General features: G+C 48.5%; 1 protein-coding gene across 1 annotated transcript in view; it reads right to left on the bottom strand.

Moving 5' to 3' along the window:
* LOC142070051 (IgGFc-binding protein-like) overlaps positions 1-13119 on the bottom strand; it is a 54927-nt gene that overhangs the window by 35926 nt on the left and 5882 nt on the right. The window contains exons 7-10 of the mRNA XM_075123023.1: positions 11059-11632; positions 8409-8986; positions 7345-7915; positions 6030-6628 (exon numbers count right to left, since the gene is read on the bottom strand). Coding sequence (XP_074979124.1) covers positions 6030-6628; positions 7345-7915; positions 8409-8986; positions 11059-11632 — 2322 coding nt within the window. The remainder of the gene's footprint in view (positions 1-6029; positions 6629-7344; positions 7916-8408; positions 8987-11058; positions 11633-13119) is intronic.

Raw genomic sequence — 13119 nt, 5'->3', positions numbered from 1 at the left:
GGCAGTGAGTTTTGAGATTCTGTTCTCACTGACACTGTAGCGTAAATCCAGTATGACTCCAGATCTCACTTTAGAATAACTCCAGATTTACACCAGTGCCAGATCAGAATCTGGTTCCAGGCCTGCAATAAATTAGGCAGTAAAAGCCCTGATCACTGTATCGCATGATCATGCTGGCCCATATCTCCCTCTGCCCCTCACCTCACTCCTGATCTTTCTCTTTCCCACTCCCTCCATATCCTTACCCTGCTCTTCGCATGCACCTGTTTGGGAGCTGACTTCACCGCATCTCAGCTGTTCCCCTTGTGCAAGTGTAATATGATTTTTGTTAGGTCCTCAGAGATCATCAGCACCGCTATTCCCACTCGAATCACTCCCCACCGATCTGCTCCCATCCTGCTGCACTGATGAGACCCACAGAGTCAAGGGGAGAGGAGATGGAGGCCCGAGGGAGGGTTTCAGCACAGGCTGAGTACAAACAGTGGCAGAGAAGGATAATGATGCCATTGCCGACAGGCAGATTTGCAGCAAGAGGAGGTTTAGGAGGAGAAGGAGAGTTTAGGTTCAAAGTCAATACCCAGGTTAGAAAAAATGGAGACAAATCTTCAAGGGGAAACTTCTTGTCCATATGTTCCAAGCTCACCACCCTGGCCAACCTCTCTGCTCCCCTTTTGCTAACCACCCACCTCCTCCCTGATCCTCTCTCTTTACCATCCCCATCTCGTCCACCCACATTTGGCCTGCAGCTCTGCTTCAGGCCCACACCTACACTCAGAACTATCTCCTACTTCTTGTCCAGGTCCTCCCTCCCCTAAAAACCCATGAGTTATGAACCAGGAATGGAAGCAGAGAAGATAGAGCTGAGCTGGAGGATGCTCCCTGTGCCCACAAGAAGCTCTCACATAGCAGCATCCGTGAGTAATGCTCTCCACCATCTCCTGTTGGCTATGAGACTCAGTCCCATCCACCTGGATGATGACCTGTCCTTAGTTACTCATGCTTTTGTCAGCTCTTGACATGATTACAGCAGTAGGCTATAACCAGACATGAAGCCCTTAGCACTTAGAAAACTTCTGCTGGTACACAATTCTGCAACACATCTCCTCAGCAACACCGGCTGCTGTGAAGATATCAAACTTGTCCCTATGCTGGCTTTCCAGAGAGCACTGAAGTTCTCTGTCCTTATCTTCAAGGTACTCAATGGCCTGAGTCCAGGGTATCTAAAAGATCAGCTACACTTTGGGGATGAAAACCATATGTAGGCAGGGTCTTAATGAGCTTTGGGAAAGGACTCCAGGAACACATGGTATTTGCATAAACATACCTACTCTGCCTAGGTATTCAGTAGAGGGGGCTGCTTTGCCCAAGTGCTCAATTTTGGCTGGTGTTGGATTACAAATCACTTGTAAAGACACTGTTTTCTTAACCTGTGTATTATATAATTTTTTTAACATCTGCTTTAATAATATTTTTAAATTTGAGTGGAGGGGTAATGAAATGTTATCCTGATTGTATGAGCAGAACGGTACTTACCCAGGCCTGACTGATTGAGGAGTTTCCCCTAAACTGAAGCTCACTTGCTAAGCAGGGGGTAGAGAGGTCAGATCCCAGTGAAAGAACGGTGAGAGTCCTAGACAGCATTTGACTCTCCGTTGTATTGTTCAATCATCGCTAGAGCTGAAATCACTGGTAACCAGACGCTGAGCCTTAGATCTGGTGTGGGACCATAGGTGCCGACTCCGTGGGTGCTCCGAGGCTGGAGTGCCCATGGGGAAAAAATGGTGGGTGCTTAGCACCCACTGGCAGCCAAATTCCCTCCCTCCCCCACTGCCTCCCTTCCATTGGTAGGCCCCGCAGATCAGTGCCTCCCCCACTCTCCCCGCGCCACCCACCCGCTGCGAACAGCTGTTTCACAGTGTGCAGGAGGCTGGGAGGAAGTGGGGAGGTGCAAGAACAGGGCTGGCCTTACCATGAGGCGAACTGAGGCGGCCGCCTCAGGTGCCAGACTGGCGGCGGGGGGGGAGGCCACTAGGACCCAGAGTGTAGAAAATTGTGTCTGCTGCTGGTGAAACTGAATTCTCTCTGCTCTAGAGGCACAGAGATGGTGGAGTGCTGTGCTGGAGGAAGGAGGGCACAAGAGACATAACAGGCAGGCAGGAGAAAAGGGGAGCGGGAATAACTGAAAGCAGCAGGAGCTGCAGGGAAAGAGAGGAGGAGGAGCCTCTTATGTACCTCTCGAGCACCCCCAGGAGCCTGGACTGTTAACACCAGCTTCTCAGGGAGCTTCCGGTTTCCTGCTGCTTCCCTGAACCCACTTGAGGAGAACAGGCAGTCAACTGAAGTAGTAGGAGCCAGTTAGGCCCTTAAGACGCTGATCTCTTCCCTCCCTCAGGCCCTGCTACCAGCCTGCTTATTTGTCCCCTTCAACTGAGCGTTGAGAGCCACTATCGCTGGCACAGAACAGCAGTCAGGAGTGAAAGAAGAAAATGCCCCTCTGGGGCAGCACTCAGAAAAAGAAAGAAAGCAAAGGAAGCTTTTCTATCTAAGCAGAAAGGAGCTCTCCTGAGATACACAGACACAGATGTTCAGGGTGAGCCTTCTGGCCCCAGTGAGGATGTGAGTGGTGAGGAGATGCCTGATCTTCCAGTTAGTCAGAGGGCAGGTGACCTGGCAGCTACTGCAGCATCCATATCTCCATCTCAAATGGATGTAACCAGGCACAGTCCTGAAGAAAAGTGTAGATCAGAGAAGAGTGTGGTGGAGGTGCAAGAAACAGCTGCTGCTGAGTTTAGTTCCTTAAGTCTAGATGATCCAGGTCTGTGGACCCACTTGAGCAGTAGCCTGAGGGACTGCATGGGCCACAGCAAGTGAAAAACTTCAAGTTCCCCAAAGACAATGGAAATAGAAGTTTCCATCCCACACATTACTGGCGTGAAATCCCCAATGGGGACAAAGTGGACAGGCCATGGCTTATGTACTCCGAAACCCAGAATACTGCATTTTGTTGTTGTTGTTGCCAACTCTTCCAGTCTAATGTTCCAGCCACATTGGGGTCTACAGGAACAAAGGACTGGAAAAATCTGGCTAGAAATCTGGCATGCCATAAGAAGGCAGCAAATCACCAGATAGCATTCCATAGGTGGAAAGAGCTTGAGATGAGACTAAGGTTAAAGGCCACCATAGATGATCAGCATCAAGAGAAGATTGCATCAGAGTCTCTTTACTGTCAAAATGTTCTGAAAAGGCTCATTGCCATTGTAAGAATGCTTGCTACCCAAAACCTAGCACTGCATGGCACTTCAGATCAGCTGTGTGTGCCAAACAAAGGAAACTTCCTTAAAATTGTGGAGCTGATGGCTGAGTTTGATGCTGTACTCCAGGAGCATCTAAGAAGAGTCACCACCCAAGAAATGTACACACACCACTACCTTGGAAAAACAATTCAAAATGAGATCATCCAGTTACTGGCAACAAAAGTCAAATAGAAGATTGTGGCAGATCTGAAGTCAGCAAGATATTACTCTGTTATTCTGGACTGTACACCTGACATCAGCCATACAGAAAAAATGACATTAATGGTGCGTTTTGTAACAACAACAGAACCGAGTGAAAATGTCCCTGCAATGGTGACTGTCAGAGAGCATTTTCTAGAATTTATTGACATTGATGTTGCATTTGACAAATGTGCTTCTGAAAAAGCTGGAAGAGACGGGAATTGCGATAGCTGACATGAGAGGTCAGGGCTACGACAATGGTGCCAACATGAGAGGAAAGAACAGAGCAGTGCAGACACGGATCCGAGAGTTAAACTCTCGAGCTTTTTTTGTCCCATGCAGTTCTCATTCACTGAACTTGGTGGTCAGTGATGCAGCATCAGCTTCTAGTGAGGCTGCTGAATTTTTTAATGTAATTCAAAGCACCTATGTATTTGTCTCTGCATCAACTCATCGATGGCAAGTTTTGAAGCAACATCTGGAAACATCCTCTCTGACACTGAAACCACTGAGTGCCACACGATGAGAAAGTCGAATGGAGGCAATAAAGCCTATCAAACACCAAACTGGGAAGATAGATGATGCCATAGTTGCCATTATGGAGGATAATGCTATGACAGGAACTGTTCATGGGAGAACAGTGGCAAAGGGAAATGGAATCACCAGAAACATACATAACTTCAAATTTCTGTGTGGCTTAGTGTTGTGGCATGACATACTGTTTGAAATAAATGTTGTAAGCAAGAAACTCCAAGGTGTTGACCTTGATATATCTGGAGCAATGGAACAACTGGACAAAGCAAAGTCATACCTACAGTCTTACCAGTCAGATGAGGGATTTCAAAACATTCTGAAGAGTGCGCAGAAGTTGGCAGAGGAACTTCACACTAAAGCTATTTTCCCACCCATTCAAGAACACAAGAGTCACCGAAGAAAAAGACATTTTGATTACGAGGCACAGGATAATCCCATAAGAGACCCCAAACAACAATTCAAAGTTGAATTCTTTAAACAGGTGCTAGATTGTTCAATACAGTCAGTTGAAGAACGTTTCATGCAGCTCAAGGAACACAGCAGTATATTTGGGATGTTGCATGATATTCCAAAACTCCTTACTATGTCTGAAGAAGATCTACACCAGCAATGCAGGGCACTAGAGACAGTGTTGACACATGATGACATGCGTGATATTGATGCGAGTGATTTAGGTGATGAACTGAAAGCCCTTTCAAGATACATTTCAGCAGGATCAACTCCAAAGACTGTTCTGGAATCTATGTGCACAAATAAGATGACCACTCTCTTTCCAAATGCTTTTGTTGCTCTGTGCATACTTCTAACACTTCCTGTAACAGTTGCCAGTGGAGAACGCAGCTTCTCCAAGCTAAAGTTCGTAAAAACACATCTACGCTCCACAATGACACAGGAGAGGCTGGTCGGCCTTGCAACCATCTCAATAGAGCATGAGCTGGCCCAGACCTTCAGGAAGCAGTTCAAATCTTTGCAACCAAGAAGGCACGGAAAGCACCACTTTGATTATTCAAACAGATAAAAATGCCAGTGTTTACTATGCAGACAAGAAAAGTTACATTTACTGTTCAGAAGTTTGAAAGTTAAGTGTTACTTAACATTTTTGAACAAGGCATTTTAAGTTGTTAGTTCTCCTTTATTGGGGTAGTAGCAGAGCAGTACTATGAGAGGAGTAGAACAGGAAGAGGGCAGAATTGAGACCTTTCAAAGTTTTGGCCCAAGCAACGGGGTATGGGGGTGTCATTTGAGCTCCCCGCCTCAGGTGCCAAAATGTTGCAGTCCGGCCCTGAGCAAGGACGCAGAACGCTCGGGGGAGGGAGCGGAATGTTAAGAAAAATCCACAACAAAACACCCCACTGAACATACAACTTCCCCTGGGGAGAGGAGGAGAGAACAAATAGGAGACAGAAGTGAGTCACATTGCTTAGTATATTACTGGAAGATGCTCAAATACTCCAGTGATGAGCATGGAATAAGAACCTTGTAACAGGGTGGCTTGCCCCTTAAGGGCTAGTGGCCTGAGGTCAGCCAACCCTTATTACTAAGTAGGCACACCAATCACATGATTCCCCTATAAGAGCAGATGGTGGGAGCCAGGCTGACGGCCCAGCACAAAGAATTCTCAGGGAAAACAGAAGAGAGTGCAGAGGCTGCTGCAGACCAGTACGCTCCAGCAGGCAAACCTGCAACTTGGGAAGTGAGAAGACAGGCAGGAAAAGCCTGGGAGTGACCAGATAAAGAGGTAAATGGGTGGATGTGAAAACTTTATTCATAATGTGTGTTAATTTAACAAACCAGACCCCTAGGAGGGCTGCTATTATTAAAAGTTGTAAAAGTTATTCAGAGGTCCAAGAGGGTAAACTGAGGAAGGCCACCTATAGAGTGACCTCTGGCCATGAGAGAACAAACCAGTATAGAAGAGAAGAGAATCTCTCCTGTCCAAAAGGAATCAAGAATGATCTAGGACTTACCATGATGAGCCAGAGTAAGCGAAGAAGGACTTACCATGATGAGCCCCTGTTTGCTCTGTAGCAGGGTGAGTGTGATCCCATACACCTGGATGGACACCAGCTTGGCCATGGACACATTCCTGGTGCCCCAATCTTCTTTCTCTACACTGATAGTGAATGGTGTAAGGTGACTGGCATCGGTGCAGGTCTTGGCCAGGATGTAGGTGCAGGTGCCTTGGAAGTCAAAGGGGACCCCGTCGAAAGAGAGGTAGTGGGGATGGCCAGAGGCAGAACAGGTCGCAGATCCAAATGGGTGACATTTCTGAATGCCATCCATGACCCCGCATTCCTCACCAGTGCTGCAGGAGAATGCCTTACACACAACCTCCCCACCAGCCTGACACACGCACTGCTCCTCGCATGAACCGCTCGGGTGGAAGGTCTCCCCGGCCTGGTAGTAAAGTCCCCAGTGGAGGCATCCGCACTGGGAAAAGGGGACGCAGTGGTCACCACTGAGAACAAAGCCCTCGTCACACACGCAGCCTTCCTTACACTGGGTCGTGCATTGCACCGGGGCATAGAGGTTGCTGCATGTCAGATCACAGCTGCTGCTGCTGCAGAATTCGTAGTGACTGTTCAGGGGACAGGACGGAGCTGTAATTAGAACAAAGAGTTAGCTCACATCGTGCCTAAGCAATATGCGCAATGAACCATCACAGAACATGCAATTTCATTCAAGCTCCTAATTTTCTATTTCCTTAGTTTGGTTAATTAACAAAAGGGCAACATCTCTAATTCGGTCCCAGGTATGGGGGACTGGGTGCCCCAGAGACACCAGGTAATGGGATATAGACAATCTCTCTCCAAGGGTTAGGCTTCTAATCTGGTCCAAGATCAGGGTGTAGGGAGTGGAGGGCTCATGGGCCTGGAACTGTTCTGTAGAGCTTTTCACCACTAGCTTTTTGCTTTGAGTCCAGGTCAGTAGTGCGTAAAACTCACTCCCAGGTGATGGCTTATGGGAGATGAGTTGGTGGGTTCCCAGCCCAGTTCCTAATGGACAGACATCTCAATTACTAAGACTCCACTGAGTCCCAGATCTGCTTATGTCCAGTCTCAGCAGGGAAGCCAAGGACTGGATGGACTATTACATTCCCAGACAGTGCCTCTCTGGCCTGGGGTGCAGCACATTGATAGGGCATGGTGAGGGGGCAGCTCCTAAGACTGTACCCATCGTTTGGAGAGAGGGCTTCTTTGTCACTTAAGAAACATTCTGCAGAACAGGATAAGCTGAGCATTTAGATCAACAACTACCGGCCAACAAAAACTAACAAGCCCCATGGGGCAATCAGTAGTGGACAGAGGTGACTCACAGCAGAACTTGGTAGTCCTCCAGGGATGCACCATAGCTCCAGCTTCCTGACATGCCTCAGAATAGTCAGCAACAGCCTGGCAGACGTTACTCTCCCGCCCACTGAGGATGCAATAGCCGTACACGCAGTCTATGAAGTATCCATGGGGGTCCACTTTGCTGTGACATCCTCTGAAGGGGCCATTCTTGTCTAGGATGAGCCCACACTGTCCTCTGCTACCTCGTTGTTGTTTTTCAATAGCCTCTACACTTGCGCATGGTGGTATTGTTACTGCAGAGCATCCCCGGAGGTCGCCCACCTTCCAACTCTGGCCAAAGCTGACTGGGCTTGGTGCCAGCGTGCCATCCCTCATGAGCAAGTCGTCCTCCCTGTCCCTGTTGAAGTTGCCACACAGACCACACACGGCTCCCGCGTAGGTGACTGGCAGAGTGACCGTGATGCGTCCTGACCACCCGGCAAAGGTAACAGTGAGTCCAAAGTCTGCCTGGATCACCGTGGCCCAGCCCTTTCTATACCCAGTGATTTTCTTATCATTGAGGTTGAAGGGAAGGTTAATCAGGAAACCGTTCATCTGTAAGAGCAAATCATTCAGTATATGAAACATCGCTCGCTCATGGTGGAGCTTCTCACTCCAGAACAGAGCTCCAGCCCATAATTATAATAAAAATCCACCTCTGTTTAACTCTTTGTCCAGTCTGCCTTGCTCCCTTCCCTACAACCTGCCTGAATCTCAGCTCTCCAGACTGGGCAGGATCCTCCAACCAGACTTTCATTACCTCTGGCTTTGGCTATTGCAGTTCCCTCCTCTCTGTGCTACCTGAGCCCCAGCTCCCCAGGTTCCCACAAACGCTGGTTGCCACTGACACTTTCTGACCCATCTCAAGTGAAATGGCAGCACCCCGATACTTAAATATCTCCATCGGCTCCCTGTTCGTAGAAGAATCCAGTTCCCATTCATTCTATATTTCACAGTCCTTCCATGCACTGTCTGTAACCTGTGTTGATGACACAGGTGACTTTCTAGAAATGTTTTAGAGAGACTAGAGATAATTTGAGAAACTCACCAGGACTTTCCCAGGGAATTGATTGCTGATCCTGAGTTTGGTCTGATAAACCTTGATCTGTAGAGGAGCGGTATTGTTCTCCTGGAAGTAGACCTCAAAGTCCACCAGTCCCTCCGCCTTCTTGCACAGGGCCGTGAGCTGGTAGTGGCAGGTGCCTTGGAAGTCGTATCTCTGTCCATCAAAGGTGGTGTAGTGCAGATTCCTTGTCACAGAGCAGGTGGCGTAGCTGGAGGGGTAACAGCCCCGTACGCCGTTCACTAGCCCGCACCTCTCCGAGTGTTTGCACGTAGCAGCCGCGCATTCGACCTGTCTAGTGGCTGCATTGCACATGCACCGTGTCCCACATACCTCATCGACCCAGAAGCTCTCATTGGGGGCATAAGGGCGTCCTTCAAACTGGCACCCACAGCCACTCTTGGGGGTGCATTTGCCCTGGCTCAGCACAAAACCGTCCTTGCACTGGCAGCTTTCCACACAGGGGTCTTGGCAGCTGCTGGGGGCTGACTGGTCCACACACGTGGCTGGGCAGGGTGTTCCACAGAGCTGGTACTGGCTGTTCTCCAGGGGGCACTCCATGGCTGGGGAGTGAAGGACCAACAGATTTAGCAGCAAGTTCTCTCCAAGCAAAAACAGTATTTAAAATAGACAGAGGGGGATGTATCTTGTGGGGCTATAATGAAATAAATACTGTTCGGAATTGTGTGATTATGGGAAATCTTAACTTCCCAGATATAGATTGGAGGAAAAGTACTACCAATAATAGTTATGGCCCAGATTTTCCTGGATGGGATAGCTGACAGATTTCTTCACCAAACACTCACTTAACCAACAAGATGTGATGCCATTTTAGATTTGGTGAGTAGTGAGGACCTTGTAGAAGAACTGGTGGTAGGTGACAACCTGGGTTCAAGTGATCATGAACTAGTTCAGTTTAAATGGAAGGATAAACAAAAACAGATCTCCAACTAGGATCCTTGATTTCAAAAGGTCAAACTTTAAAAAAATAAGGGAATTAGTTAGGGTCCAGGAAGTAGACTGGACTGAAGAACTCAAGGGTCTGAATGTGGAGGAGGCTTGGAGTTTCAGAAACAATCTGAAGTCGGCATTCCAAGCAAGGGGAAAAAATTTATAGGGAAGGATTGCAGACCAAGCTGGATGAGCAAAAGTCTCAAACAGGTGATTAAGAGAAAGCGGAAAGCCTACAAGGAATGGAAGAAGGGATGGATCAGGAAGGAAAGCTACTTGTTGAGGGTCAGAAAGTGTAGGGATAAAGCGAGAATTGCCAAAAGCCTTCCGCTGCATCTTGAGCGACAGGTCACTTGCTGGTTTAAACAAGTGTAAATGGCGGATTCTCTGTAATTTGAAGTTTTTAAATCCCATGTTTAAGAAAGAGAAGGGTGACTATGATGATCCAAGGAATGGAAAACCTAACTTATGAGACAAGATTCAAAGAGCGTGGCTTGTTTAGCCTAACCAAAAGAAGGCTGAAGGGAGATATGATTGCTCTCTATAAATACATAAGAGGGTTAAACACCAGGGAGGGAGAGGAGTTACTTAAATTAAGCACCAATGTTGACACAAAAACAAATGGACATCAACTGGTCATCAACAAGTTTAGCCTTGAAATTAGATGATACCCATCACAGGAGTGAAGTTCTGGAACAGCATTCCAAGGGGAGCAATAAGGGCAAAACACCTTACTGGCTTCCAGACTGAGCTTGATAAGTTTATGGAGCGATGGTGTGATGAGACTGCCCACAATGGCATGTAGCTGATCTGTGAGTGGTAGCAGCAATGTCTCCAACAGCCAGTGATGGGACACTAGATGGGCAGGGTTCTGAGTTACAACAGAGAATTCTTTCCCAGGTGTCTGGCTGATGAGTCTCACCCACGTGATCAGGGTCCAACTGATTGCCATATTTGAGGTCAGGAAGGAATTTTCCCCACAGGTCAGATTGGCAGACCTTAGAGATTATTTGCCTTCCGCTGCATCTTGAGCGACAGGTCACTTGCTGGTTTAAACAAGTGTAAATGGCGGATTCTCTGTAATTTGAAGTTTTTAAATCAAGTTTTGAGGATGTCAGTAACTCAGCCAGAGGTTAGGAGTCGGTTACAGGAGTGGGTGGGAGAGGTTCTGTGGGATGCAACATGCAAGAGGTCAGACTATATTAACATCATGGTCCCTTCGGACCTTAGAGCAGTGGTTCTCAACCCAAGTCCACAGGTCGCTGTGGCCCATGTGACATCCTCTGAGCCATACAGGTAGTATATATAGTGTGTGGATGCAGCACATATAACACCTAGAGAGCTGCATATGTGGCCCACAATGGGAAATAGGTTGAGAACCACTGGCTTAGTTTAGAATCTATGATTCTATGAGTGTCTTAAACTGTCACCATCTTACCCCAGCTCCCACGTGTAATCAGTGGACGTTAGATACTCCAAGTGACAGGCACCTTAGCAATTCCAGACAGACAAGTACTGTGGGTACAATAGAACCCAGAGTCCTGATTTCCCAATCACTGCTCAATCCCAAACCACTCGATCACGCCCCCTCCCAACACCAGGGCTAGAACTCAAGAGTGCTGAGCCCCAGGCTCCCCGGTCTAACCAGCGGACCATAAACCTTGGCATACAAATCTGTACTCACGGCATCTGGCCAGCTGTCTCCATTCCCCAATCCTGACCCCCTCCAGCTGGCAGGCGTCCGCATAGGCCTTCAGGGCCTCACACAGGACCTTCCTGTAGCCGTCGCTGTGGCACAGATCGTACATGCAGTTGTCCAAGTAGACTGTAGGATCCACCTTGGAGTGGCACTGGCTGAAGGGCCCATCTGAGACCTTGGTTATCAGGCCGCACGAGGCCTCTTCCTTGTACTTTCTGGCTATGCTGGCAGCACAGGGCCTGCAACCTCCAATGCAATCGTGCCAGCAAAACTGATCCCCATCTTCCACTGCCCAGCTTTTCCCCAGGGCGGCGATACTGGGAGCCAGGTCCCCATCTGGGGTCCAGAAGTCATCGGAGGGGTCCCCATTATAGTTGCCACACAGGCCACACAGGCTGTCGGAGAAGTCATTAGGGACGGTGACCCTCAGGTGGTTGTTCCAGTCATAGGACATGCTGAGGTTGAAGTCGGTGCGGAGGACGAGGGAGGTGCCGCTCTGATAGAGCCGAAGGGTCCCATTGTTCAGGGAGATGGGTAAGTGGGCCCTGGTGTTATTCACCTTTGCAGTGAGAAAGAAAGGGCAAAGGTCACAATCGAGTGCACAGGTCTCTCATTTACATACTGAGCTCTACTCTGATATAGTTTTTCACTAGTATTTGCCTATTCATCAAAATCAAAAGGGGTTTGAGAAGATTGTTCCTTTTCCAAGGAGTTCTGATGGAAACAAGGCCAATTTCAAAACCTGTCTGTTTTTTCCTGCCACCAGCTCCTCAGCAGCCTGCTGGGCGGACTGACCTGGAGCTGGGGCTCCATTTGTCTTCACAGAAAATGCTGTAATTTATGAGTTTCATTCCATATTGGAATGAAGCTAATTTTCAAAATATTGAAATCTTTCTGCCAATGGAATTAGCTTTCTCAGGCCAGCTCTATCTAATGTGATGTTTTAATTCAAATTTGGTTCCAGTTTGTGTCCAGAGTCACTGGAAATTGTGATTTGGCCCCATTGCTATTCATAGGATTTTTCCAAACAGGTCCTATATTATATCCATGATTGTGTTGTAGCCTGTTGTAGACAAAAGGAGTGAGGATTCGAAAGAGTGGGAAGTACGCTAGGGGATGGGGGCTGCATTGGTTAGAACCATTAGGGAGCGGCTCTTGTGGGAACTGTGCTGCATGGGTGAGAGCCCTTAGGAGGAGCACCTGAGGGGCAAGAGGTCTCAAGGAGCTGTCTGCAATGTTCCAGGGCCCCTGAGGTACCTCAGGTTGGAGCAGGCTCTGTAGGGCAGAACCCTGAGCTGCCTAGATGTGCCTCAGTTTCCCCATATCTTAGAGTTCAGGCAATGTCCTCCCGGATCCAGGAGTGGGGATTCTCCTCAGGTGGGGTCTCAGAGGGATCCCTGTTACATTAGAAACTGCTGGGGAATTTGTGGTAGGATGGACTCAGCGGAGCTGGGATTTGCCCGCAATAGCTGAAATACTGGCCCTGCTCTTGAATGATGCACTGGGGATAGGTTATGACCAAATGCTCAGGTCTACACTTTATCTGGCATGCAGATCCCATGTGCTTGAGACAGAGCTGACAGCTCCTCACACTGAGTCAGGCACCCCACACCTTTCAGTACAGCACCCTGTAGTGCCATGCTGTGACCCTGAGGGATAGCGCCCTCGACTGACCCGCTCCCCACATCACTCCCTGCCACACAGCACCTGCTAGATAGGCATTGGGGTCAGCAATGACTTGCCGGGACAATGTTCCCTTTTAGGTGGCCCACCCTGCTCCCTGCAGCTCAACACAGTGGCTGCTGGCCATTGGTGTCGGCACTGACTCCGAGCACAGGGTGCCCCCTATTAGGAAGCCTACCCATCCGCTAGCACAGTGTTGGGACTTAAGGAACAGCACTGACTCAGCAGCAGAGCACACCCTACTACTTCAACAAGACACCCCACTGCAATGCCTTGGATTACTTCATTGGAAAGGTAGCCTAACTACTGACCACACTGGGCCTTGTCTACATTGGGCGTAGCCTGGGGGCTGCTTTAAATGGA

The sequence above is a fragment of the Caretta caretta genome, chromosome 24 (assembly GCF_965140235.1).
Source record: "Caretta caretta isolate rCarCar2 chromosome 24, rCarCar1.hap1, whole genome shotgun sequence".
Lineage (NCBI taxonomy): Eukaryota > Metazoa > Chordata > Testudines > Cheloniidae > Caretta > Caretta caretta.
Note: the sequence above shows the minus strand (reverse complement) of the source record. Positions and strands in the feature narration are given on the sequence as shown.